The following is a 26,060-nucleotide window of genomic DNA, read 5'->3' as shown; positions in this document are numbered from 1 at the left end:
TGTTCTCAACTCTTTACATGTCCTTGGCTTTATACTGCTTTTGAAAACATAATATGCTTTCGCCTTCTTATCCTGGGGATTCTAATCTTCCATATACATGGTTGTGGTGCCTAACTGCCTAGCCATACTATAATAATATTAGGTCCTGGTGGAAATTCGTTAGATATGAATACGATAAGAACTCTTGGTCAAGCCAAAATGATTGCCAATCAATCGTGATCAATTACTTAATTGGTGAAATAGTTCTCTTCCTTGAAAAGCATGTTTTTCTGTTACTTGTGAACAAGCATAATTACATAGCCCGATTAAACATGTCAATGGGTTAGATTTTACTTATATTCAACCCAAACCCAATATATTTGGATAGGGTTCGGGTTTAATTTCTCAAATTCAAACCCTATCCAGATCTAGACCCTATAAGGGAATTATGGATCTAGGTAAGGTCCACTTTTTTATGATCTATATTTAAATCTAAATCCATATCAAACTCATGTATATATAATTAAATAACATGTGTGTGTGTATTAGTAAATTTAGAAAATAATCTAAAGATTTTATGGGGCATTGGATTGAATATGGTAAGACTTCATGATTTTTTTTAACTAATCCTAGTTGTCATTCTAATTGGTAGAACATTTTCAGGGAAAGGAGAAAAAGTAAAGAAAAACAAATAAAAGATTGGATATGAATACGGTTAAATCTTTGAAAAATAAATAGTAGGGATAGACAATAGTTCTTTTTTTTTTTTTAACTCATAATATTGCATTCAACTTCTTGAATAAAAATTGGATGGTATCTATATTATTTTTGAACACTATATATTTTTAACATATTTTTAGTTTAGTATATTCAAAAAAAAATACAACAAATACCCATTAAATACCCAGACCCATGAGAGTCTGGATCTACATTTGGGTCTAACTATTTATAGATCTAGATTAAAAAGATCCAACCCAAATTCTATCCATTCACGTGCCTAACCGTGACAAACTATTAGACATGCAAATGTTAGAGCAATCGTGACCAACTACTCAATTGGTAAAAATACTTCTCTTCCTTGAAAAGCTGTTTTTCTATTACTAATGAACAAAGAAAAAGTTGCAATCGCACAACCACAAGATAGTGCAAAATGGTTAATATGTGAAAACACAATTACCGAACAGGGATTTCTTGCATTTTTGAAGAATAAAATCAATTTGCTTCGAGAAAAAAAAAATATATGAATGACCTTTTTCAACCATCTGCTTTACTTATGAAACATAAATTGAAAAATGGAACCTGTGCTGTCGAAGGATTTTTTGCAATCATTTTGACTAAACCAGAATAAAGTAAAACAACCAGCTTCAAAGCTTACCTTATTAATAGCAAAGCGACCAGCTTCTGCCAATGCCAATTGAGAATAGTTTTGCTAAATATGATCCAAACAGGTATAGAAGGAAATAAACATCATACAAAAGAATTTGGTACTGTTACTCCATGCAAATGAATTATGTATGATCAACCAACGTCCAGAGTATGGCATTTAAGTTGATTAACATAATCAATATCTGTAGAGAGCCCTGAGGGATCACAGCCACGGTCTGAAGGTTGAATTAAACCGGAAAAGACACTGACAAACAGTAGGTCTCAAAGAGCTCAAGACAAGCCATATATTACAACTTTCACACTACATTATTGGTTACATTATTTGTTCATCCCCCTGTTCATTTTGGGATTGTTCATCCAGAAACCAGCACAACCAGTATTCATTATGTAGATCTGTTTGTGTGTGCTGCAACAGAGGGAGACAACAGAGAGACAGGTACAGGTAGATCACCGGCAAAAAAATTCTCCACTAAGAGGTTTTGTGCTATCCCGGACACACAATTGCAGCATCACAATATCAATCTTCTGGATTCGTAAACATTTAACAGCCAACTCCCATCGGCACCATTGATTAAGCATTCCATCAAATTAATTGTTTGCGTTATCTCCCCATAGATTATCCCAGCCACCACTTGGAGGAGCCTTGGGTCCCTCGATATAGTTTTGGTTCCCGTGGGGATTATGTGGACCTTGAAGCCCATGAGGACCAGGGGGTTGACCTTTTTTTGGCTTTGTTCGAATTCCCAATATTCTTAGAACAAATCTAGCAAGCTCCCCATATAATAACCCAGAGCGATCAAACAGCTGCAAATAAAAATAACAAGAGTCACTAATTAAGATTGTAACCCCACTTATTCAATCTCCAAAAACAAAACTACCTTTAGTTAGAGACAAAAATGAGATACAAGATCACCAAATTACCTGAAGAAGAGCCGTCACAAACATGTGAAATGCCTGGGTATTTTGGTCAATTAATATCGCAACTCGTCCAAAGAAAGTGACGACGCCTTGCATCTGCAACAGTTGCAAAGAGTTAGTTATAACCTTCTTCCAAAAGAAGCAATTACGTAGTAGTAAAAGGATAACAGAAATTATAACGCTTACTTCAGGACATACACAAATCAAGATGCATTTAAAATGAATGGACAAGCTTAAAATGACAACTGCATAAGGTAAAATCTTAATTCACATATAAAGAGCTTGTTAATCTTTGTTGTTTGTTTTCCAGCACAGTCAAACCTGGGAACTGCATAGTCTTTCAACCAATAATTCGATTCGACATATACCAGTTAGTTAATTAGCAAAATTTTGCCTTGGTATGGTCCGAAACAACGCCCAGTAAGGATGCACGCTTTAGTCCCCTCCCAAAGTGAAATAGCTTAATACTCCATTTCATGCAGCAGGTACTAGATGAAGAAAAACGAATTCATTTGATCCTACATCATTTCTGTAAGCATCTGACAAAGAACCAAAGATCTATTTTGAAAAAGAAAGTCACAAGCTTCCAGGATCTGATGGTTATACTGAAACACAAAAAGGCAGAAAGCCTTGAAAGAATTCAATATCTGGTGCACAATTGTGATCTTCTTTAGCATGAGAGAGAGAGAGAGATCTTAGCTTACCACCCTCATTAAGGAAACCCAAAAGCTTGGCGGAGAAGAAGGAGCACCAAAGGGATTGTTAGGGTCCTGGTCACCATATGGAGCACCCATGCCACCCATGCCACCCATGCCATAACCACCACCATACATTCCCCCTCCATACATGCCACCTCCATAAAGTCCACCATACCCTCCTCTATACATGTTGTTTCCATACAAGCCACTGCCATAAGACCCACCTAAACCGCCATAAGACCCACCTAAACCGCCATACGAATTGTACATTCCACTCCCGTAACCAGTATTGTAATTTAAACTGGAACCATAACCTGGATGAAACAAATCAGGCAAGCAGATTTTGTCAGATACTTAAGGCTTAAATAATTTGCAAGATGACATACATTGCTAATCTGTCATCATAAACTACAAGCTTATGGAGCACTAAAAGCAATAACAGTTTCTTAGTGAATCAAAAGGCCACATTTTGACAATATGAACCTTAATCAACAATCCCAACTTTAGTCTTTTATTTAGCTTTTCTTAAAACACAAGTAATTACAAACACTGGAAAGCCTAATTAATATCATTAAGGAGTTTTAGAGCCAATATTTCACCTTTGAAATCTAGGAGAAGTGCTTAGAATGGCATGCTTAGAGCTTCCTAACCCTATATGTTGCCACTAATCAGTCACATAATATTAGTAAATAATCACAAAAAAATCGATCATTAGTGAATTATTTGCCAAAAATTTATTTGCTTGCATCATTAATACATTTTTCCACCAACATTTTATCTCACATGCATTACATCAAAAAAGTACTACAGTATCTTTTTGAAAAAATTATCGCAATAATCTACTATCCAAACATACTCAAAATGACACCAATGACACCAGATAATTAACCACAGCAATAGAGATTTCATAGCCCCATCAAGTAACAATATTAAAATAGAAAAACTAAACAAAAATTCAGTCAAAATCTACCTCCGTAACTTTGCTGCTGCTGCTCCCAAGGCCTAGAGGGCATAGGCCGCCCCACCGCATTTGCATTGACAGTTGAAGCATTCCTATCCGCAGTCGAAACAATCTCACCGGGCCTTCCTGTTCCAGAAGCTTCCACAACATCACTTGTGGTACCCGCTGACGGTGGCTTAAACGGCGCCGGGCCCGATGACGACCCGGCACGTTCCCACGGTTTCGCCGGAGGATTACTACCTGCTACACCAAAATTCACCACAAATTCCCACTCAAGAAGATAAAAAAACAAAAAAAAAGGAAAATTATCTAACATTTCAAAATGATAAGCTACAGAAACACGGACAAAAATTAACCCTAATATAAAAAACTGGAAGATAAACCTAATTACAAATAAAAATCACAAATTTAGTACTTATGCAACACGATTGAAATTGGAATTGAACTGTACAGACCTGATGCTGACGAATTGCTAGCCATCGGAGAGAGAAGAGAAAACCGGGGAAGGGGTTGAGAGTTTCAATGAGGCTACGTTTTTGCCTGTTATATGGCTATCTTTTTGTCCCCCCACCTTTCTTTTTTGGAGAATTTCGTTCTATTTTACTATTTGGATTTTTTTATTTTTTATTTTTTGGAAAGGCAGGGGAGGATTCCTAATCGTGTTTTTTTGATATGGATGATGTGAATTTACATTTTTGGCTGTTAAGGGGTCGAGACTTGAGAGTTTCAATGAGGCTACGTTTTTGCCTGTTATATGGCTATCTTTTTGTCCCCCAACCTTTCTTTTTTGGGGAATTTCGTTCTATTTTACTATTTGGATTTTTTTTATTTTTTGGAAAGGCAGGGGAAGATTCCTAATCGTGTTTTTTTGAGATGGATGATGTGAATTTACATTTTTGGGCTTCTGTCTAGTTGTTGCACATGGTAAGTGTGCGTGCGTCCACTTAAAATTGATCGGCCATGGGAGGTGGTCTTGGTCAAGGTCAAATGGCATGAGCTTGCGTTGGACTTGCAAATTGCTGGGCTGGCCCACTTGGTAAGTGGCGGATCAATGCCAACATTGAGTCAAGCTTTTTTTTTTTTTTTTTAATTCGTAACACTGCAGTGTTACAAGGATCACCTGAAATGAAATTAATTTTTATGCAAAATTTTTTTTTCTAACAACAAGCAGAGGTGGGATGGGATTTAACGAGCAGGGAAGGAAAAGAGGAAAATTGAGCCAAATATCTAAATTTTGAAATCTCAATCTTAATTATTAAATTAAAACTTTTATACAACTTGTTAAGTTGACTAAATAGTAGTGTTTGTAGTTTACATGATGTTGAAAATCATTTACGATGCTAAATTCGTAATTTACAGCTTTTGAAAGATTTTGTACTTCTACTATCCATCGTGTAAAATAATTGACATGGACAATTTAATTTATTCCAACTCTGTAAGTCACCACTAATAGACATAGCTTTGTTTCCTTGATTTAGATGGAAGCATTGGTCTGGGTGATGCTATTGTCATGGTTGGGATTCACCTTAAAACTTAAACGAATTTTGATATTTGTATTATACATAGTTGAGTATGTGAGGGATGAAATGGAAAATTAAGATGGGTTGAGTGTGAAATAAAGATGGGACTCTCGACTGGGGAAGGCAATAACTAACAAGTTCATCAAAGGAAAGACATTGAAGACTAGAGTTTTCTTGTACGTCCAAAAGTTGCATTGGGATTCCTTAGGCTAGGCTGTTTATACTAAGGCATTTGTCCAATTTAATAACTACCTTAGACTACATTTTTATTAACCTTTTACCACTCTAAGGTTTAGTAGTTTAATGTGATATCTATCCTATCTGCCCATTTATGTCTGTCAATTGCTTAGGCAGGGTACCTTCTTGATCTTTACATGAATAAGGAAAAATGTTTTTCATCCAGCTTTATATTGACATGTTATATACCCTAGTGTCTTCTTTCTTCAATCTTCACTCATATTACAAGGTATTCATCTATCATATAGATAGACACAAAGTATACTTGGATCCTACTCCAACTCAAGTACAAGATAACGAATCCCACACCTCACTCTAGATCTGACAATACTAAGTTAATCAGTATCCGCCTATTCTGTCCTAGGAATACCCTTTAATAATTACTTAACCATGGTATCATTGCCCAATTTCCGGTTGGCAACTTTCCATTCATAAGTGGTCAATATGCAAACATTTCACGTCTAACCTAGTGGCTTGTGCAACATCATCGAACTATTAATGAAAATTTTCAACATCATCTAGCTTTGAAGGAGAGTGCCCAAGGTCAGGTATATTTGATATTATATTTTCTTTTCTTCAAATACTAGAGTTGAACCTCAGCCTGGATTGTCTATTTCTAATTCCTAAAGACCTCTAAGACAATTGATAGCAAATTTTAAAGACCTATCCTTTTATTACTTACTCTAGTTAGTGATTTTTGACTAGCTGCCTAGTCCAATTTTTGGTTCTTCATCTTCGAAAAACAGCTTTATAGTTGCAATAAGATGGGTTTCTTGCTTAGTGAGAAAATAAATACTAATTGCACTATATGTGACGATCCCACCTCCCCCTAAAGCGTACCCTCAGGGTTTGGCAGACCGTCTGCCCAACTCTCGTCAGACTCACTCGCTCATATTAACTTGAGAGATAATATTACTATTAACTATCAAACTTCACAATATATACATGAACCTCAACTGTCCAATAGCAAGAACAAAACCTCTCCCAAACTTACTTAAATATATACATTGCTTGTCATCAATTGCCCATACAACCCTAGGTACGATCAGGGGTTCAAGCTTACAAAAAAAAATCAAATAATCTTGATATAGAGCCAAGAAATGCTCACTAGAATATTTATCAAAACTTAGACAAAAGCTCTGCCTTCTTCGATTTCCACTCTCAAGTCACAACCCCATGTTAAGGAAAATAGCTAAAGGAATGAGTTAAAAACCCAGTGAACCTCCAAAAAAACATGCAAGCAAACTAGCAGATAGATAACATTCACATTATTTCGGGAAGCAGGTAATAACCAGATAGATCATGCAATAATGTATAGTAAAGAACACATTTACATAAAAGGAGATAGTCTGCTCTCAGGAGCAAGTTTCACAGTAGCTTGTCCGGGATCCGCTGACACTCCGTCAACCATGGAATTATAATGTCCGTAGATCACCACTTGTCTCCAGTCCCGTTCCTCTGATCATCCCCCTGTACAGATCCCGAACTCCAAAGATAAACAGTATCCATGGTTCGTCAATCTTCTCAACCAAACCCTTGCCAGCTCGATTCGACCAATTAGCCAATGGGATTTGGGATCCCATCTCAGGTACTCAATATTCAAGTTAGTCATGAGTGGAGACATTGGATGTCACCCAATGCTCAAGTATTGCAGGTAAACAGTGTATTTCACTTGTCACTTGTAAACAGTTTTCGCTTGTTCAGGTCACTTGTAAAACAGGTTAGAAATCTTTCCTTTACCCAAGGCTGTCCAGCCTACTCGGATAGGGGTTCCAGCAAAGGGTTTAGTTCAATCGATGCGATAAAGTACACATCAGGCGTATATTCATGCAACGCATGAGCAACTCAAGGTTGTCCAGCCTAGATAGGGGTTCCAACGAAGGGCCCAGTTCAGCCATTGCCAGCCTACATTCATGCATACGCATGATTAATCCAAGGCTATCTAACTTACTCAATGTCTCGGATAAGGGTTCTAGCGAAGGGCCTAGTTCAATCGATGCCGTAAAATCTACAGCCGGCCTATATTCATGCACATACACATTTAAGTTCCCATTCAAGATCATGGAATTCAAGTTCACGAAGGTCGAGTGCAATAAAATACACACTCACCTAGCCAAGGTCAAGTCAAGTGAGTTTAGTATTTTAAGTATTTCAAGCGTTTCAAGCAGTGATAGCAGTTGCATTTCAAGTACTCGACAATTTCGTCATGATAACATTTCAAGCAAGCCACAAGTCACATGTATATCAGGTCAGTTATATTACACATGTATATCTGTTCACTTATAAACAAGATATCAAGAGTTCAGTCAAGTTAGATCAAGTGCGATAAAGTACACACTCGCCTATGCAATAGCAATTCAGTGTCCCTAGCAATTTCGAGCAATAAGTCCCATTTTGAGCATCAAGTCACATAAAGCATCAATTAAGTAAAACACATAGTCCTAGCATGTAGTTGGAACACTCACCAATTGATCACAGTGTTTCCACTTCAAACCTTGGTTCTTTCTCTTGATCATTCTCAAGTCCTGTGGTTATATCATACATCAAGAGTCTAGCCACTTCACTTAGCAAACAAAGCAATTTGCAGGTTTAACCCCCATACAACTTTCACAATTGCACAGTTTTCTGGGTCAAATCCAGGGGAAAATCCATGTGCATGCTAAAACAATACTTCAAGGAGAATATGGATGTGACGACCCCACTTCCTCCTAAAGCGAACCAAAGGGTTGGCGGGCCGCCTGCCCAGCTCTCGCCAGGACTCACGCAAGCATTCTAACCCAAAACCTTTCGAAGAATAACCTAATCTATTACAAAACAATTCCTCCGAAGAAGACCGTTACTAAAACCACATTAACTTCAGAGATAGCAGTGATTTAAAATAGCCAAACGACGGCTCCTAAACATTTCACGCGTTGCGAACTACGGAATAAAATCGTACCGTCCCAACTAAAAAAAAAATTCATACAACAAAATACAACAATCAAGCCAAGCATCCAAATTAAGTTTTACACATTTTCCAGCTTCAAGTGGCAATCCAAAATAAAAAGTACATTATCCAAATTTAACACATTACAGCCCACACAAATAGTCATAGTATACAAATACATCCCAAAACGAAACATGGATAAGTTTCAAAGCTTTCAATTTTCAGAACCTATCAAGGAAAACAAATAAACGTGGGGTGAGCTAAAGCTCAGTGGTGCCCCAAAACATGCAATCAAATAAAACAAATATCACGTATCGATTTTAATTAAAGTAAACAAATAGGAAAGCGTGTAACAGCACAAGGTAGGATACAGGGGCTCTCAGGAACCATTCTCCTTGCTTGATCAGAAATTACCGTAGTTGACCCTCCGTCAACTCTCACTACTTAAAGTCCATGTAGATACTCTTATTTTTCTTAGCTCCGGCCACCGAACATACCCCAGCTCCGGGCCCGCACGACAAAATAAATGAGAGCGGTAGTACTCGAGTATACCTGGGACTGGTCGAGGGATTTTCCCAACGACGTTGCGTCCAGCAAGAGATTAGTATAGACTGGTCGAGGGATTCACCCAGCGACGTTGCGTCCAGCATGAGATTAGTATAGACTGGTCGAGGGATTCACCCAGCGACGTGGCGTCCAGCATGTAGTTAGTGCAAGCAGGATATTCACGAAAATATTTCAAGCAAGCCACCACTCGAAAGAGCTAGTGCGATAAAGTACACACTGCCCACTTCGATGGATCAGAAAACCACTTTTCCAAATCATCACATTTTAATTCAAGAAAGCACTTTAATCACGTAGGAATAGAACAAGCAGGGACACTCACCAAGAGTGAAGTTCAAAGGTCAAGCCGGGAATCGAATTCCGCGTCCTCGCAATATCCTAAAAACCAAATTTTGAAACTATAAGTTCTCTATTCAATTTTTAAGCTTATTCGTATAGAGGATTATCTAATATATTACTAGTTTACTTCCTCAAAGTAATTTCAAAAATCTACTTAGGTTGAGACTTGACAAAAGTAGAGAAAATGTTTCTTATAGTTTTCCTTGAGATATTTTTCCTTATAGAAGGGTAACTAGTATTATTTTCTCGAAATAAGTCGACAATCCACTAAGGATTAAAACTGGTAAAAGTAATAAAATATTCCGTATAGTTTCCTTATATTACTTTTCCTTCTAAAGATGTAGCTAGAGCTGCTTTACTTGAATAAGTTTGCTTACCGAACAAGTCTTCTACGCCTTTTGTTTAAAACTATTGAAATCTCGCGTTTTTAACGAGTTTCTCAAAACAACTAGTCAGGGGCAGCTTTTAAGGAATGAAAAGAAAAGTAAGCTAGTACCTAGGATTTTAAAACAAATGAAATCATTTTCTAAGAAAAGTACTAAAGCTAATTTAAGCTTAAGAAGGAATCGTCGAGTCGGCAAAGTTTAGAAAATCCTTACGCAAGAGTTTCTACTTAAAAGTACGATACTAAGTTTTATCGTTTAATGCCAAGCACAAGCTATGTTTAAGTAATTCCCCGAAACATTCTCGAATTCACAGGGTCGAAATGAATTTCACAATTTCGATTCCACTTCGAAATCACATTGTAACTCAGGTTTGCCAACACATCAAAATCACATTTCAATAGCAAGTCACTAGGGCTTCGTCAATCATTAGCCCTAGGTTTCAATAGATTCATTTCTGATCAAGAATAAAATAAATGACCAAGGCTTCATCAATCATTAGCACTTGGTTTTGGCAAGCTCATATTACGTCTCAACTAAATCAAAATGAATGTAAGGCCTCCAAGCAATTCCAGAAATTAACTTTCATCATCCTTTAACATTTATAAAATCATTCAAATGGCCAAGGGCTTCATCAATCATTAGCCCTTGACAACCATCAATCACTTCCAACCACAATTCAATCAGGAATTCAAATCACAAATAAGCTAAATGTTCGCTCCAAGTCAAAATTCAGTTTCATGAAGAAACAGGACATTCAAGCAGGACAGCCTACTTTGAGGAGTCACGGACAGCAGTACATATGGAGGAAAAATATGAAATTTCTACAGAACAAAGGCCTATGATTCTAGTTTCAAATGCCACTGACGGCACCTTAAACGGATTTTCCTACACCAAGATACAAGCATTTTACTGAGACTGGTCAGTGAAATCCGAAAATCTGAAGACTCATTTTTCACTTGTGAAAAACTCCTTTTTCTCTTTTAACACCATAAGGTTTTTATTCAAACCATCCATACATTTCTTATAGAACTCCAAAACAACATATTCCAGGCATTTCCATCCATCATGTTTCAAGGAAAAATTTAAAAACCAAGCTGAGATTCCAACTCAACCTTTGGCTATCACAAAAGAAATTCCAGCAACTAATATACTTTAGATCAAATTTTCCCTTGGTTTAAACATGGTGTTAGGTACTCAAATTCAGCATTTAAACACTTAGCTAGCCATTAAAGATTTCCACTTCAAACCCGGATTCACACAGCCCCTAAAATCATCCAGCAAAAATCCAGAAATCTGTCCAACCAGTCACGGATGAACATGCATGAAGAAACTTTCTGTTTTCATTTTATTTTCTTGGTTAAAACATGCTTTTAAACTCTCAACTTCCTTATGCAATTACTTAGCTAGAAAATAAGCATTTCCAATTCAGAAATCGAGTTCAAATCACAGCCATCAACACCAAAATTTCCAAAAATTATTCCAGCTTGGCTCGGATGAACATGCATGTGGCAGGTTTTATTTTGATTTTATTTTTTTCTGGTTTAAACTAATTAATTAACTACATGCAGAGCCTAATTAACTTGTTATTAACTATCTAATTATGGTTATAAGCTCAAACAACAACATTAGACCAAATCAGGCTGCAATAATCAAGCTAAGCTCTCGGCAGTCTCAACCTTTGACACATCAATTTTCTTCTTTTCTTAATACCCTCATCCGGATGCCTAACATCACATGCATGTTACTAGATGACCTAATTTTCCTGTTTGTGATTAGTTAAACACTTAATTACGCTCAGATTGTCGCAGGGAATCAGAGATGAAGCTACAATTCCAAGCCAGCTCCTCGGCAGAACCATTTAGCCAAAACAGAAATTTTTCCTAGTGACTGATTTCATCAACCGACTGCACAATCCATACATGCAAGCTCTGATATGGCTTCATCTACTAGCAATTAACTTAATTAGCCCAGAAATTACCTCAGATATGAACTTAACTCCCACACGAAAATCTGGAAATTTCTTTCCTTCCTCTCGGCTTCACGCGCAAGTTTGATTCTGGTTTGATGAGTTGCGGCTGGGATGGTGAAGTGCAGCTTGGTTGAGGTTGCAAATGGCCACGGCTGGGAGAAGGGAAGGTACAGGATCGATTGCTTTCACTCGTGGTCCTCTGATTTCTGCCCTCAGCTCGAGATCAGAACGAGAGAAAGAAAATTTCTGCAGCTTGTTTTCTCGCACTCTTGCTCTCGGATGGCTGGTTTCTCACCTCCTCTCATTTACTCTCGGTCTAAGGCAGAGGAAGAGATGAGGTGTTGTTGTGAATCAGAGATGAAGTAGTGGAGTGTGGTGGTATCGCGGTATTGAGAAGGAAGAGGGAATGGCTTGCGGTTTTGGAGGAGTTGACGTGTATGAAATGGTTTGCATATAGAATTGGTGAAAATGTGATTGGCCGATTGGGGCGGTGATTGAAATGCGGTCAGAGGGATTGTTTGGTTTTGCATGGAAACGTTGGGGTTGTAAGGGCATTTTAGTCTTTTCACTTTGCTTCCTAACCTCTACTTAAATTCTCCATTTTAACTTAATTCCAAAAATTATCTCCAAGTGTGATTTGAACGCCTAATTATACACTAGTATACTTAAACCATTTTTATCGAAAATTTATCGATTTAGTATAATAAAGTCAAGTGAAATAATAATTTAATACAAGTGTGTCAGTTTGCACATAAAAATTATTTCTACGCACTTATTGTGAAAACAAAGAAGGATAAGACTATAATTATCGAAATTTTCACGCCTTAAGTATGTTTAGTATATTAGTATCATGTTTATCTAAAATTCATTGGTTTTCATCTTAACGCGGAAATTCCTATTAACATTTAACATTAGCAACTAATTGGAATTAATCATTGGAATTTAAATAGTTTGTTTTAAGATAGTAAGTTTATCGACTCAAGTGTCATTAATTTCGCATAAGGGAATTTAAGTATTCTAACATTTTATGCTAAGGCGAAAAATTAAATCTAACTCTAAAGATATTAATTCAGTCTAGCAAAACCAAGAAATTTCATAACTTAGGAAAATTATATTATTTTTCACATAACCCTATTTTTACATACTTAGTTGCGAACAAGTAAAAGTAATGCTAGAAATTATTAAGGAATAAAAGAAATGCAAATGAAATATGCACTGGCTTATATATATTTTTCAGGGTTCTCACAATGGAGCACAAGGACATCGATTATACTCAAAAGTTTAAAGAAAATAGGACAAGACTCTCAAGGTGCAAAGCTAGAAATTTCAACTAGAAAACAGTTCAGAGAAAACTCATTTCCTTTCATTTAAACCTCTTGTTTTGGCTCAAAACCAACACACATGCATAGAACAAGATTGTAACAAGTGTCTTGAGCAAGATCATATGCAAGAGTAAAGCAAAAGTCCCCTAAACTTAAACTCAAGCTCTCTCTCGCTCCATCAGTCAACCAAGCAAACTTAGCAACTCTTAACCTCAATTCCTCCATCTAAACTTCCGAGTTTAACCTCATCTTTATGGCAAAATACAATAGAGCATGGCTAACATAACATGAGACTTATGGCATATCTTCTTGGCAAGGAAAGCCGTCAAAATCACACATATAGAAAGCTAGACTAAGTTGTGTACTACATGTACCAAAACTAGAACTTTCGCATGATAAAACGGTTTGAAGAGAAAGCATGTCCTTTCTTTTAAACTTCTTTGTTTTAACTGAAATTCAAAGTATATGCAAAGATCATGGTTTAACAAGTGTTTTGGACAAAAGTAACAAGAATATGTGCATGAGCAAGTCAAAATAACTCTCCCTCTCTCAAACGACCAACCAAGCAAAAGTTCAACAACTTGCCCCAAGTTCTTCTAGTTAAACCTCCAATTTTTCACCCTATTTCCATGGCAAAACCACTAGCAATCAAATGAACATATCATGAAGTGTATGGTGCATATGCTAGGTAAGGAAATCCATCAAAATGTTACATAGATAAAGCTTTAAATTCATCTGAAGAGATTATACACCAAAGCTGAAATTTTCACTTATAACTTGAGAATGCTCCATAAAAGGCATTCCTTTGAACTTATAGGATATCATACATCAAGTAGATTCAAAGATAAGAGAAGAAAGATAGGTTTTCTATCAAGTTTACCTCTTTTCCCCAAGACCTAAGATGAAACAAATCAAGAAGTGATTATGGTTTTCTTCCTCCAAGAACTCCTCCAAGAATTCCCTTCCAAGCTTGCTTCAAAGGTCTTCCCTCTTGTTTTCCCACTTGTTTTCTCACTAATTTGGAAAAGAATCAAGACTAGAATTTTTGTGCTTTCTCCCCCAATTTTCTCTCTAAAATTTTGTCCAAACTAAGCAAGAAAGAAGAAAAATGGTGAACAAATGAAAGTTTGGTTGGATAAGAAGAAAGTTTGGTCTTGGTCAAGGGCCTTTGGATGTTTGACAAATAGCAAAGCAAGAACTCATGTCTATCCATTTGTCTCTCATTCACTATAATATCTAACTCTCCTCCAATTAACTCTTAATACCCCTTGTCACATAATTTCTTTTGCACAAAACTCCTCCTAATCCTCCAAATTCATTGCACACACCTCACTAGTTGGTCACACTAGTATAATGCGCTGTGAAACTCGACATGCACCAAGTTAAATAAGGCAAGGGAATAAAAATCATGACTCAACCATTAAATCAACCACAAACTCAAGACAAGTAAGTTAAATGAACAAAAACGTAGAAAACGAAATTTCTGGTCCTCACACTATAAATCTTTGAACTCCTAGCTAACAGATTCTATTACCCTAAGAAGAGTCATTAGAGTAAGACTTTAAATAAGAGTTGAGACGAAACAAAATTTTGGTATTTGTTTAGGATGTTAAAACATTTGTTAGAAGATTTTCTCTTTATCAAGAAGAATAAAAGGATTGGAAAATGTATTGGTACTTTTACAAAGAGACCTTGGAAATGTATTTCTATCAAGCCACTTACATATTTAGTCACTAAACCAATTTTGAAATCTTACAAAGGTCCTCTAAATTTATTAATCCCTAATTCATTCTTAAGTTTAAGAGAAGACATTTATGCAAACTAAAATAATTATTTATGCAAGCATGTATAATTTTCCAATCAAAAGAGAAAAGAAAAAAATATGAAGTTGTACATGATTAATGAAAATAGAGAAGAGAGTATAGAAATTATTAGAGCAATCCTAAAATTACTTCTCAAGATTGCTTCTCTTTTGAGCAATGAAAATAATTTTAGTCAACAAAATAGTATCCCATACTTATTAGATTCATTTGACTTATAAGAAAAAGAGTAAATCTTATATACATTAACGGTGTACACACTATCACGGTTGGATATATGACACATGTACAAAATTTGAGTTTTAAATTCAAATTCGGCTTATGTGTCAAGTATCTAATGGTGAAAGTATATACACTGTCAACGTATCGAAAATTAATCCTAAAAAAAATATATTTGATAAAGAATTTATTAATGAGATATGTCTCAACCAGTTAAATTGAGTATTAAGAACGAATAAATACAGTTAAATAATATGCAATCAATTTTTTGTTGTTTATTATTTTCTCTGTCATAGTGGCCAAATTCATTTAAAATTCGTTGTTGAGAATATAGATTAAGCATTTTATTATCGTGAATATGCAAATGCATGAAAATGAGTTTTATATTATTTTTATGTTTTCTTTTTGTTGGAAAAGCATACTCTTACTCTTTAGAAGACTATTTTAGTCTAAATAAAAAAAAATTATGTACCAAGAAATTTATAATAAAATTTTAGAAACCTTCATGAGATTTCAAAATAGTTTACAGACTAAAGAGTTTAGAATAAATTTTAAAGGGATCTATGAGATTACAAAATTAATTTTGGCACCAAATATGCAAATTGTTTCATCTCTATTTCTTAAGTCTTTTTTTTGTACTTATTATATTCAGATTATGACAACTGATGGATGATGGTATTGATATAGGCTACAACTAGAAGAGGATTATGAATAATGCAACATTCTAGTATATTTTCATATCAAACCTATCATTATCATCATAGTTAAAATGAGATATTGCATATTTTTTGAAAATTTCTTGTGAAGTCAAGAAGATTCTTATAGTCAGCATTAGTGCTGTAAAAAAATAAAATAACATATTATGATTGACTTTAAGTAAAGGAATTGATTATATGATGGGAAGTCAATTTAAAAGTTATTAATTTTAGTGATTTTGTAGTAAAATTTAAGGATCTATGTCTCAAATCCAAATTATGTCAGCATCTCTATACAAAATTTTACTTATAATTAAATTGAGATGGTCGTAAGATACTCTATAGGATTCATTTAGTGTATAATTGACAAATCTGATATGTAACATCTTTCTAGTAGTACCAAAGAAAAAGATAGTTTCATAACATTGTTTAATCCACCACATGAAGTTTTGACAGGCAAAAACGATCCAATAGGATAAGAAAAAAAAAAGTAACAGTGGTAGCACCTATAAAAATATTGAACTCTATATCAACATTAAAGTCAAAATCATCACCAAATACTTATAATTTATGATAGTGGTATCTAACCAGTATAACCATTTTCAATGAGCAAAATATATAAAATAAAAATAGCGATGGCTTCAATGTTGATATTAATATTATTACAGTTCTACTCAATTTTATATCTCCAACCAACTAATTCAGTAAGTTATAAGTTGAAGAGAATCACAAATAATGTAATGAGATTTTAGTAGCATGATTGCTATAACTTTGAAAGCAACATATATATATATTTATATATATAACTCATTCAATCATTACTTCTATCATTTAAGAATTTAAATACTTGGGAAAGTGTCTAAAAATTATGGGGTGGAAGTACTCAAACTATAGGAACAAAGAGTTGGAATAACGAAATTTTTTTAAAATTAATGGCTAAAAGTAGTATGTAACTTTTAAAGCTACAACATTTGTCACATTTCCATTTTCTTAGTATAATATTTTGGTCTATTTGACTGCTAAACATGTTTTTGCTACAACATTAGAAAGTAAGAATTTTTTCTTTTTGCAAAATTAGGAAGGTCCTTGCAATCAACATTATTGCAATGAAAAAGATTGAAAGAAATGAGTATCATAAGAAGAGATATTTTCTAAAAATCTATGCCTTCACTTTTTTTTAGGGCCCATACCTTCCATCCCTATTTTAAGTGTCAAAGAAGATACCCAAAGAACTAAAGAAGAAAATATGATCCAATTGTTTATATTTAATTTAAAAAAATGTCAATCTTGTTTGTGCTTTACAATTACCTTTAAATGTTCCATTTCATTAGTCATATTTATAAATATATCATGATTCTAGATTTTAAATCCATATGGAATGAATTCTCCTTAAAGAAACTATTTCTCATTATTTTCAAAAAAAGCCCGTCTTTAGTATGAAGTTTTAATATATAAAAATATAATTTTTATTACTTGAAGAAAAAGAAATATCTTTTTAAACTATAGTAGTCCCAAAAGTAATCTTTTGTTACTTTATAGATTTCATACCCGAAGAAATATATAATATTATCATGTATGTATTGCCTATTGTGCAGCTAAATATTTTATAGCTGCAAAGTAAAAAAAGTGTTTATATAAAAAAAAATCTTATAACATAAAGTATTATCTAGGTGTTTATGTTATTTATCCTACAAACTAAAAGAAGGAGTTATGTATATGTATATTGATTTTCTTTTTTCTGTATAATATCTGACTAGGTTGGAACTTATGAAAATTTTGGTTATGAGAAATATGGGTATTGTTTAAGTTTCAACTATGATAGAGATTGGTGTTCACAAATCCATTTGCTTATTTCATCTTTTCTGGCTTGTTCCACCACTTTGCCTTCTCATCAACTAATACTTTCAAAATCTTCTTTTGAATTCCCTACTAGGGCTAATTGCTTCCTTTTTCTCAAGTTTTTTTCTTTTCAAAATTGACATTAAAAGAGATCTCAATTGCATTTTTTTTACCCTCCTACCTCTGCCTATACCCTTTTCACCCCTAACTGTCAAGTACAAGATTCAAACCTTAAATTTGATTGTGGGGAACTCTCTAAGCGTCCTCCCCTAACTACTAAGCATTTTTCTCAAGTTATGATTATTCGTTTTCTTTTTTAGCAAGACATAATCGGATGACGTTCTTTATAACTTTGATTTAGGATTTCATTTCTATTAGTTTGATATCATGATTTTTTTAATTTTTTTGTAGCAGCTTTTTCTCAAGATTGCATGTTGTGTGGTTAGTTAATTGTGTATGCATATGCAATTCTTATGTTGATATCATGTCACTTTTTAGTTTTGGGTATTATTGATTTGGATATAGTGTATTGAAATTGTTTTTTATATGTAAGTTCACTTAAATAATAGCTTGTATGTTTTGTATCTGTGGATCTCCTATTTGATTTTGAGTTTTAATATAGTTTTGAGATATATAACTAACTTTCATTGTTTATTTGATCAAGTTAATTGTTTCATGTTTTACAATCATAGTCCTCTTCTTAGATGTCGAAAATAATTATTTCAAATGAAGTTTTTAGGGTGATCCATATGGCATGTTCATGAAATTCTATTGTTTGATTTTATGTTTATCCTTATCAACCGTTTATTTGTATACGCTTGTCGAAGCATGTGCTTTTATTCTCCTTACCAGCATCCCCCAATTGTAAAAAAATAAAGTAGTCATGAGTATAGTTGAGAACATAGATACTAAAGTAATTTAGGTGTGTATTAAAGAACTAAGGTGATCGATGAGTAAAAATTTTTTTGGCAATGTAATATGTAAATATTCAATTTTCTTTCATTACTTCTTATACAATATTGTATCCTAAATATTACATTTTCATTACTTCTCACAAGATGATTTTTGAGCAAATACCAATTTCTGGGTAAATAATATTAAGGAGAAGAACTATGTTGAGATGGAGTCTACTTTGACATTTAAGTGAGAAGGAGAGCCAGCAATTACTATGAGTTGTTTCACTTTGAATTCGTGTTCGAAAGACTTTGAAGTGTTACAACAAATTCACAGTCTATATTTGTTGCTGCCCAAGTATTATTTTATGATTGGAAAAGAACCTCTGCCTTAAATTGAGTTTTGAGTACTAAAATTATTAGTTATTGAATATGATCACATGTATTTGTTGATTATGATCATGTGTATATATTTGTAAAAGATAAGAACATTTAAACTTTTAACTTATCTAATATGAATTTTCTCTTCTTTATACTTGGATTTAGCTATTAACATCTAGAATTTGGACATCGAAGATGTCAAAAACAGCACATATATAATAAATATGGTAACAATTACTATGTTTGACACTTAAAATTAGATTTATTCATACCAATTTCCTTTTATTTGCAACATTAATTAAAGGACCTCCTTCCTTATATGTGAGGTTTACTCTCTTTGTTATTATTATTAATACGGTAAATATGATAAGAAAGGATTTAAGCATATTGGCATGGGAGGATAATCTTGTCATATCGTAAAAGGATAATAATTACTCTGGTATTAACACTAGTCAATGTATTAAATCTTAAATATGGAGAAACTTCCAGGTGTCATCCTATAGATTCTTAGATGAAAATTCTTCATTGGATATGAGAAGAAATTAGTCAAAGTTTGAGACAAAATTGATACAAATTCAAGAAAAGTATGATCATGTTTTGTAGTCATAATATGAACAACTAGTTTTGTATTTTCTTGTTTTGACTCTGTTAATACCAAAGATTTACTCCTAGGGTTTTGAAGCCAAAATATTTTTCTTAGTTTGTTAACTTCTTTTAGTAAGAGCTAACAATCATCTTTGTATAATATATGATTTCTTATTTTTATTTGTAACAATTGAAATCGACAATATTGAATTGCATATTGAGCTAGTCACCTTGGAGCACTTAGATGTGTGCTAATTTAAATCATTGATAATTACTGGGTTAAAAATAAAAAAGCCCCCTATAGTATACCTAATACACAGAAAAGTCCCCCGTGGTTTCAAAACATATAAAACGACACCTCATGTTTTGAACTAAATTGTAAACTAATAGAATTCGTTAAATTTAACGAAAATGACGGTCTCGACCGTTAAACTTATCGGATTCCGTTAAGTTTACCGTTAAACTTATCGGATTCCGTTAAGTTTACCGTTAAACTTATCGGATTCCGTTAAGTTTACTGTTAAATTTACCGGATTCTGTTAAGTTTTCCGTTAAATTTACCGGATTCCATTAAGTTTAACGAATTCTGTGAGTTTATAATTTAGTTCAAAACATAAGGTGTCATTTTGTATGTTTTGAAACCACGAAGGGCTTTTCTGTGTATTAGATATACCATAGAGGGCTTTTTTGTTTTTAACCTATAATTACTTTATATATATTTCAAATTTAATGACAAAGTCATTTGATTCAAATATTTTGATAAATAAAAAAAGAATTTATTTATCTAAAAAATCATGAGTCGTGGGAAACTCTAACTCAATTTGTTTTATCTAATGTATATTTCTAAGCGCAATCTGTAGATGTATTTAGGGTTCATATTTTGTCTAATTTAGGAAAAATAATATTTCAAAAAAACTTTTTAGGAAATTTAGAGAAAATAAAATAAGAAAAACTATAGCCTTTTTTTTTCTTAAATAGTGTGATAACAAAAATGTAATGTAGGAAATACAAGTTTCTTTCTTTTTGGTTTTTTCCTTTTTAGCATGAAAGGAGTGGAATTTAAGAAAATGAAAGAAAGATTTGAACCAAGAAATCCCAACTCCTAGGGCATAAACAATATAAGTTTCTTCATTTGTTTGTATGAAAATTATATAAAATGACTTTGAATCATAAAGTTTAGGAACTAAAAACAAAATTTAAATATTTCTTAAAAATAGCATAAAGTTCATTTCTTGTCCCAAAAAAGGGAAAAAAGTTGTAAAGAGTCAATCACATCAAAAGACATCATGAAACTTGCATCTTTTATTTTTCATTCATAACAAAAAGAAGAGAAAACTGCATTTTATTTTAAATTTTTTTATGTTTATGTTTAATTTACCGTTCCTTTATGATTTTTTGATGACTTATATTTCTTGTGAAAGTAAAAAAATTGCATTTTATTTTAAATTTTTTTAAATGTTTATGTTTAATAACTATTCCTTTTTTTATGATAACTAACCTTTTTTGTTACAGTCAAAATTATGTCATTAGATTGATGGAGATTATTTCTTCTTTTTGTCATGTCATGAATAAAAAAAGAAATTTAATTTTTATACGACAATAAGAAACTCTGGTTGCTAGTGACAACCTAGAGTTTTAGTTTGGGGAGGGGAGGGGAGGCCAAAGTTTGGGAGGGCCAAATCATCAAAGGTATAATAGCGAAAATAAATGTTATATTAAATAAACATGCTAAATGTAAAATAAAAGTTCAATAGACAATTACTAAGAATGAGATATTTTTCATAATAAAGGCAACACATAAAGAAAAATGTAAAAATTAGACTTTATACCATTCTATTTACTATCGATGTGGGCATTCAAAGTTGTGTTCGAAACTTCTTTAATTTGTATAATAGTTAAATATTCTTTTGTTTGTCTTTGATTTCCTATGTACATAGAGGGGAGGGAGGAAGAGGGAGAGAGGGAAGAGAGAGAAAAAAAACTTACCTCTGTCGGCGCCAGTGCCAGCGCCGGAAGGGATGGCCGGCATTGGAAGAGGTGATCGGAGGTGGTGGTGGGTTGATATGGGGAAGGAAGAAGAAGAAAAGAGGAAGGAAAATTTTTTTTGTGTGTTTTTGATATTTTGAATTATGTAGTTTAAAAATTTTGAAATTTTTTTTGAGATTACTATAATTAAAGTTGTTGAAAAACTGGTAGAAGACAAACTTGGTCAAAAACTTATTTGCCAAACAAACCCTAAAACTCGTGACACAATTTTCTTCTTATAGAGGGGTAGTAGCGGATTAAGGTTAAGAAAGCCATACTCGCCCATTTTCCATATTCGAAAGATGACTATTCTAACCTAGGTAAGCAAATGAACTAACTTACTTTCCTAATTTTCTAAATGAAATGCAAATTTAAATGATACGATTCACGCATATAAGGATAAGGGGATAATATAAGAGAAAATATCACACAAATGAGAAAAATAGCCTAAAATAAAAAAAAATGCATGAAAATGTAATAAATGACACAAAGAATGAATCTAACGCATAGATAGAGCCTACAAGTCTAGAACTAGTCCATTTCTATAGATTCTCACTAGCATTGGACTAGTAAGGAAGTAAGAAAAAACCACAACTAGCATTGGACTAACGTGGTGACATCATACACTTATTATTTATAACAATAAAACATAATTAAAACAAATAAATACATATTAGCACATAGCACATAAGTATAATATCAAGATGCCAAATCTTAAGGAAAAGAAGTAAAACACATAAACTACATAAACATACAAAACTTATCTATTACGTCGGAGAACTTAATTACAATCTAAAATAGGGGAGCACAAGAGAAAAAAAACATAACTAACCTATCAATTACAATTAGAGTGACCTAACTACAATATAAAATGGGGAAATATGGAAGATGAACCTATCTAATCTATTTATTATAATTGTCTATCTAATTACAATTTTTTGTGAAAAGGAAAATATAACCTATCTATTACACCTTAGGTATTCGAATACTCTTCAAATAGTTATAAAATATAAATTCAATAAACATAAAAAATGAATAGAAACTTAAAATGAATAAATAAAGAAAAACACATAAATATATAAACACGTAAGAGCACATAGGAGCATATAAAAGCACATAATCGAAATTTAGAGGGTAATGCATGTACCTCACTTTTGAAGAAGTGGACTATAATGAGAGAAGATTACTCTATTCATGCTCAAAAATCAACTAGAAGATTAATCCAAGATACTTTAAAAGAGAATATAAAAAACGTACTAAATTCTCATTATCATGTCAAACACACAAAGAAACTTAAAAATCCCAAAATTACAAGTTAAATGCACTCAAGAATAACATAATTAGCAATTAAAGAAAAAAATTATTATAATTGAGAAATCAAAAGGCAACTAGGGACTAAATTATAAAATTAGAAAGTTTTGGGGCCAAAAATATAATTTTAGAAAAGATTAAGGATCAAAATTCAATAAAAACAAAGTTTATGGGTCAAAATGTAATTAAAATAAGGGCCTAAATGAAATAAATAAAGTTTTGGTCTATAATAAATTTACTTAAAAGTTTGGGAGCTAAATTGCAAATTTTGATTTTTGATTTGACGAAAATACAATCAAAATAATTTTGGGCCATTTTAATATTTAGGTAGAAACAAATGCAAATTATTTTATTAAAAATGAATTGGCCTAATAAAAAGCCCAAGTTTACTAAAAACAATAAACATATGTACTTTGAACACCCCAAATCCTAACTATGAACCCACACCAAAAAGTAAACACAAGCCCACTCCTTTCTTTTTCTCTTCCTTTTTCTTGTCTTTTCCCTTTTTTTTATTTGTCCTCAACTTCCTCACCTTCGGCCACACCTGCAACTTCTTGTTGGCAGCCTTGGCAACGCCGGTGGTGGCGCCGTCACTAGATCACTGCCGGCTACTAGTCGTCAAAATGCACCAAAATACCACTCCGAACTCCGATTTTCGCATAGATCACTCGTCAACCTTAGTTTTTACAAAAAATGATTAAAAAGTGATGAAATTGACAAAAAAACAATTCGATTTCGCTCTTCCAAAATCACTAGAATCAAATCCAATAAATTACAAAAAATGCACCAACATGCTCCTTACAATATGGAAAACTCAAAACAACCACTCAATCTACAAGAAACAGCCACAAAATCATAACTTCATATGAAAAAATTAAATTTTTTTTATGAAAACCATTTGTTGTTTCCAAGCTTTGAAACTGAAAATTAAATACTAAGCATCATCATGAAACTCATAAGCAATTTAACTAGCCAAGTATAGTCATTCGCAAACTTCCAGAGCCAAATACAAATTTTGTAGTCAAGTATTCATCATATACTACTTAATCATCCAAAGTAGAAAAGCTTCAAATTTTTACCAAGAAAGAAACAAGAAACATCAATAGACAATTATGCCAAGTGAGAGATGACCTCAATTAGTAACATTCGTACCCAAGTATGGAGAAGTTGATGAAGAGATTTGTGGTTCCACACGACACCTTTGCTCATTTCTCTTGCAATAATGCCCCTTTTTGTCATGTGTATCACTAGAGAAGAGAGACTCAAGAGTTGTGTGTGTGTCTTGGGAGGGTTTGTGTTGATTAGTGTGTTTGTGAGATTGAGAGTCGAGAGTTGTGGGGGAATTGAAGAGAATGTGTATGGTGCAATGTTGTGTGTATAGAGTGAATTGAAAGAAAGAGTTCGTATGAGAGAGTGTGTGTGTGTGTTGTTTTTTTTCTTATTCTTGAGAAAGAGAGAGAGGAAGTCAATGAAGTTGGTATGTGAGATGATGAATTTTGTACAAAAATAAAGAGGAAGAGGGATGGGAGGTGGAGTATAAGGTTAGGTTAATAGTATATTAGTTGAAAAAGAAATGATTAGGATGTGTGAGTTTTGTTAGGATTTTTCCTTTTCATCCCTTTTCTTTCAATAGCAAAACTCACATTAGCATATATGAAATAAATAATCAATAGGCAAATAAATATTTTAGCAAAAAATAAGGAGCACAAATGAAAATTAAAATTTTGGTGTCTACAATGAGTGTTGTGATTTGTTTTCACAAACTTAAGAAAGTTTGTATGTTAATCCTACTTAGGAGTATTTTGAATAACTAAAGCTTTGTACCTTCTAAAATTTGCAACTTATTGAAATTTACAAACTAAAAAACATAGGGATATGTTTATATACATATATATATGTGTGTGTGTGTGTGCGCATGTGCGTGCGCCTCTATGTAATTATGTATGTATATGTGTGTGTGTATGTATGTATCAGAAAAAATTTAATTATGATATGACAATGACAGAGATGAAAAAATGACAAAAAGATAGAGGAGACAAAAGAAACAAGTATATATCTACAAACATGTATGTATGTATGTATGTATATGCATTTATGTATGTACATATATACATGTGTGTGTGTATCTGTGTGTGTATATACATAAATACGTATCCTTGAACCAACAAAATGAAACCAGACTCCATTTTTTAGAAAATTCTTCCCAAAAGTGTACAATAAAATCAAACAAGGAACTTGGACATATTGTTTAGTATCCTTGGTTACATCAAATTGTTAGCACCTGAAACTTTAAAATATGAAGTAAACCACCTACATTGCATGGAAAATAAAAATGATTAGTAGTAAGAGTTAATTAAAGGGGAGACTAATACATGCAACTATCAACATAGGATCAGGTTCGAGTTTTAGTCTTTGGAACAAATCTGGTTTGAATTAAACAATTGAAGTAAAACACATAAAGAAATTTCAAACAAGGGAAATTTCCAAGTTAATGGTTCTAGATTATTAAATAATTATTAGATAATGTATTGCATCTATACATCCAGCTAGTTTACCAAAATTAGATGAAATAGTGATAGTAATGAAAGCTGACTAATTTTATGGAAATACAGGACAAGGAATAGCACAATAGAAATGAAAGAAAAAAAATGAATAGCAATAATATTATTAAATAATAGTAAAGCCATGTTGAGTTATGCTGTTAAGGACTAATCCATAAAATGCATTTGAAGGAAAAGTAAAACACTACCGTTGTCGCTTCCAATTTAGAATACAAATAGGCCATGTCGTGTAAAGTATTAAAGCATTCAATAAGTAATTAGGACAAATTGTTGAGCTACAAGTCTATGAACTGGACAGCTGAAAAAAAGAAAGTAGTAGCTAGCACTGCAACTAGAGTCATGCATAAATAGAATTATTATTGTGACACAAGCTAAGATTACTATTGGTCATCTTTATTCTACCACCAAGAGTCATTATACAACAACATAAATAGAAAATAAAGGAAGAAGAGTGATGGGTAACCTCACAACCGCACAACAGCTCTTATTCGCTTTACCTCCACCAATGGAGCTAATGAAATGC

General features: G+C 33.1%; 1 protein-coding gene across 2 annotated transcripts; it reads right to left on the bottom strand.

Annotated features, from left to right (window-relative positions):
• Positions 1-1,430: 1,430 nt before the first annotated feature.
• LOC113762008 (peroxisomal membrane protein 13) lies at positions 1,431-4,622 on the bottom strand. 2 transcript variants are annotated; one of them, XM_027305238.1, is made up of 5 exons: positions 4,398-4,622; positions 3,952-4,185; positions 2,988-3,295; positions 2,287-2,379; positions 1,431-2,169 (listed from the first exon to the last, which is right to left on the bottom strand). In XM_027305238.1, the coding sequence occupies exons 1-5, from the start codon at positions 4,420-4,422 to the stop codon at positions 1,954-1,956; spliced, it is 876 nt and encodes a 291-aa protein (XP_027161039.1). In that variant the 5' UTR covers positions 4,423-4,622; the 3' UTR covers positions 1,431-1,953. The 2 variants fall into 2 exon arrangements, with proteins under 2 accessions (XP_027161039.1, XP_027161040.1); XM_027305239.1 differs by having other exon boundaries at positions 3,952-4,182; positions 4,398-4,619.
• Positions 4,623-26,060: the final 21,438 nt, after the last annotated feature.

This window comes from Coffea eugenioides, chromosome 2 (assembly GCF_003713205.1).
Source record: "Coffea eugenioides isolate CCC68of chromosome 2, Ceug_1.0, whole genome shotgun sequence".
NCBI classification, from domain to species: domain Eukaryota; kingdom Viridiplantae; phylum Streptophyta; class Magnoliopsida; order Gentianales; family Rubiaceae; genus Coffea; species Coffea eugenioides.
The sequence above is the reverse complement of the archived record's forward strand: the minus strand, read 5'-3'. Positions and strand labels throughout refer to the sequence as shown.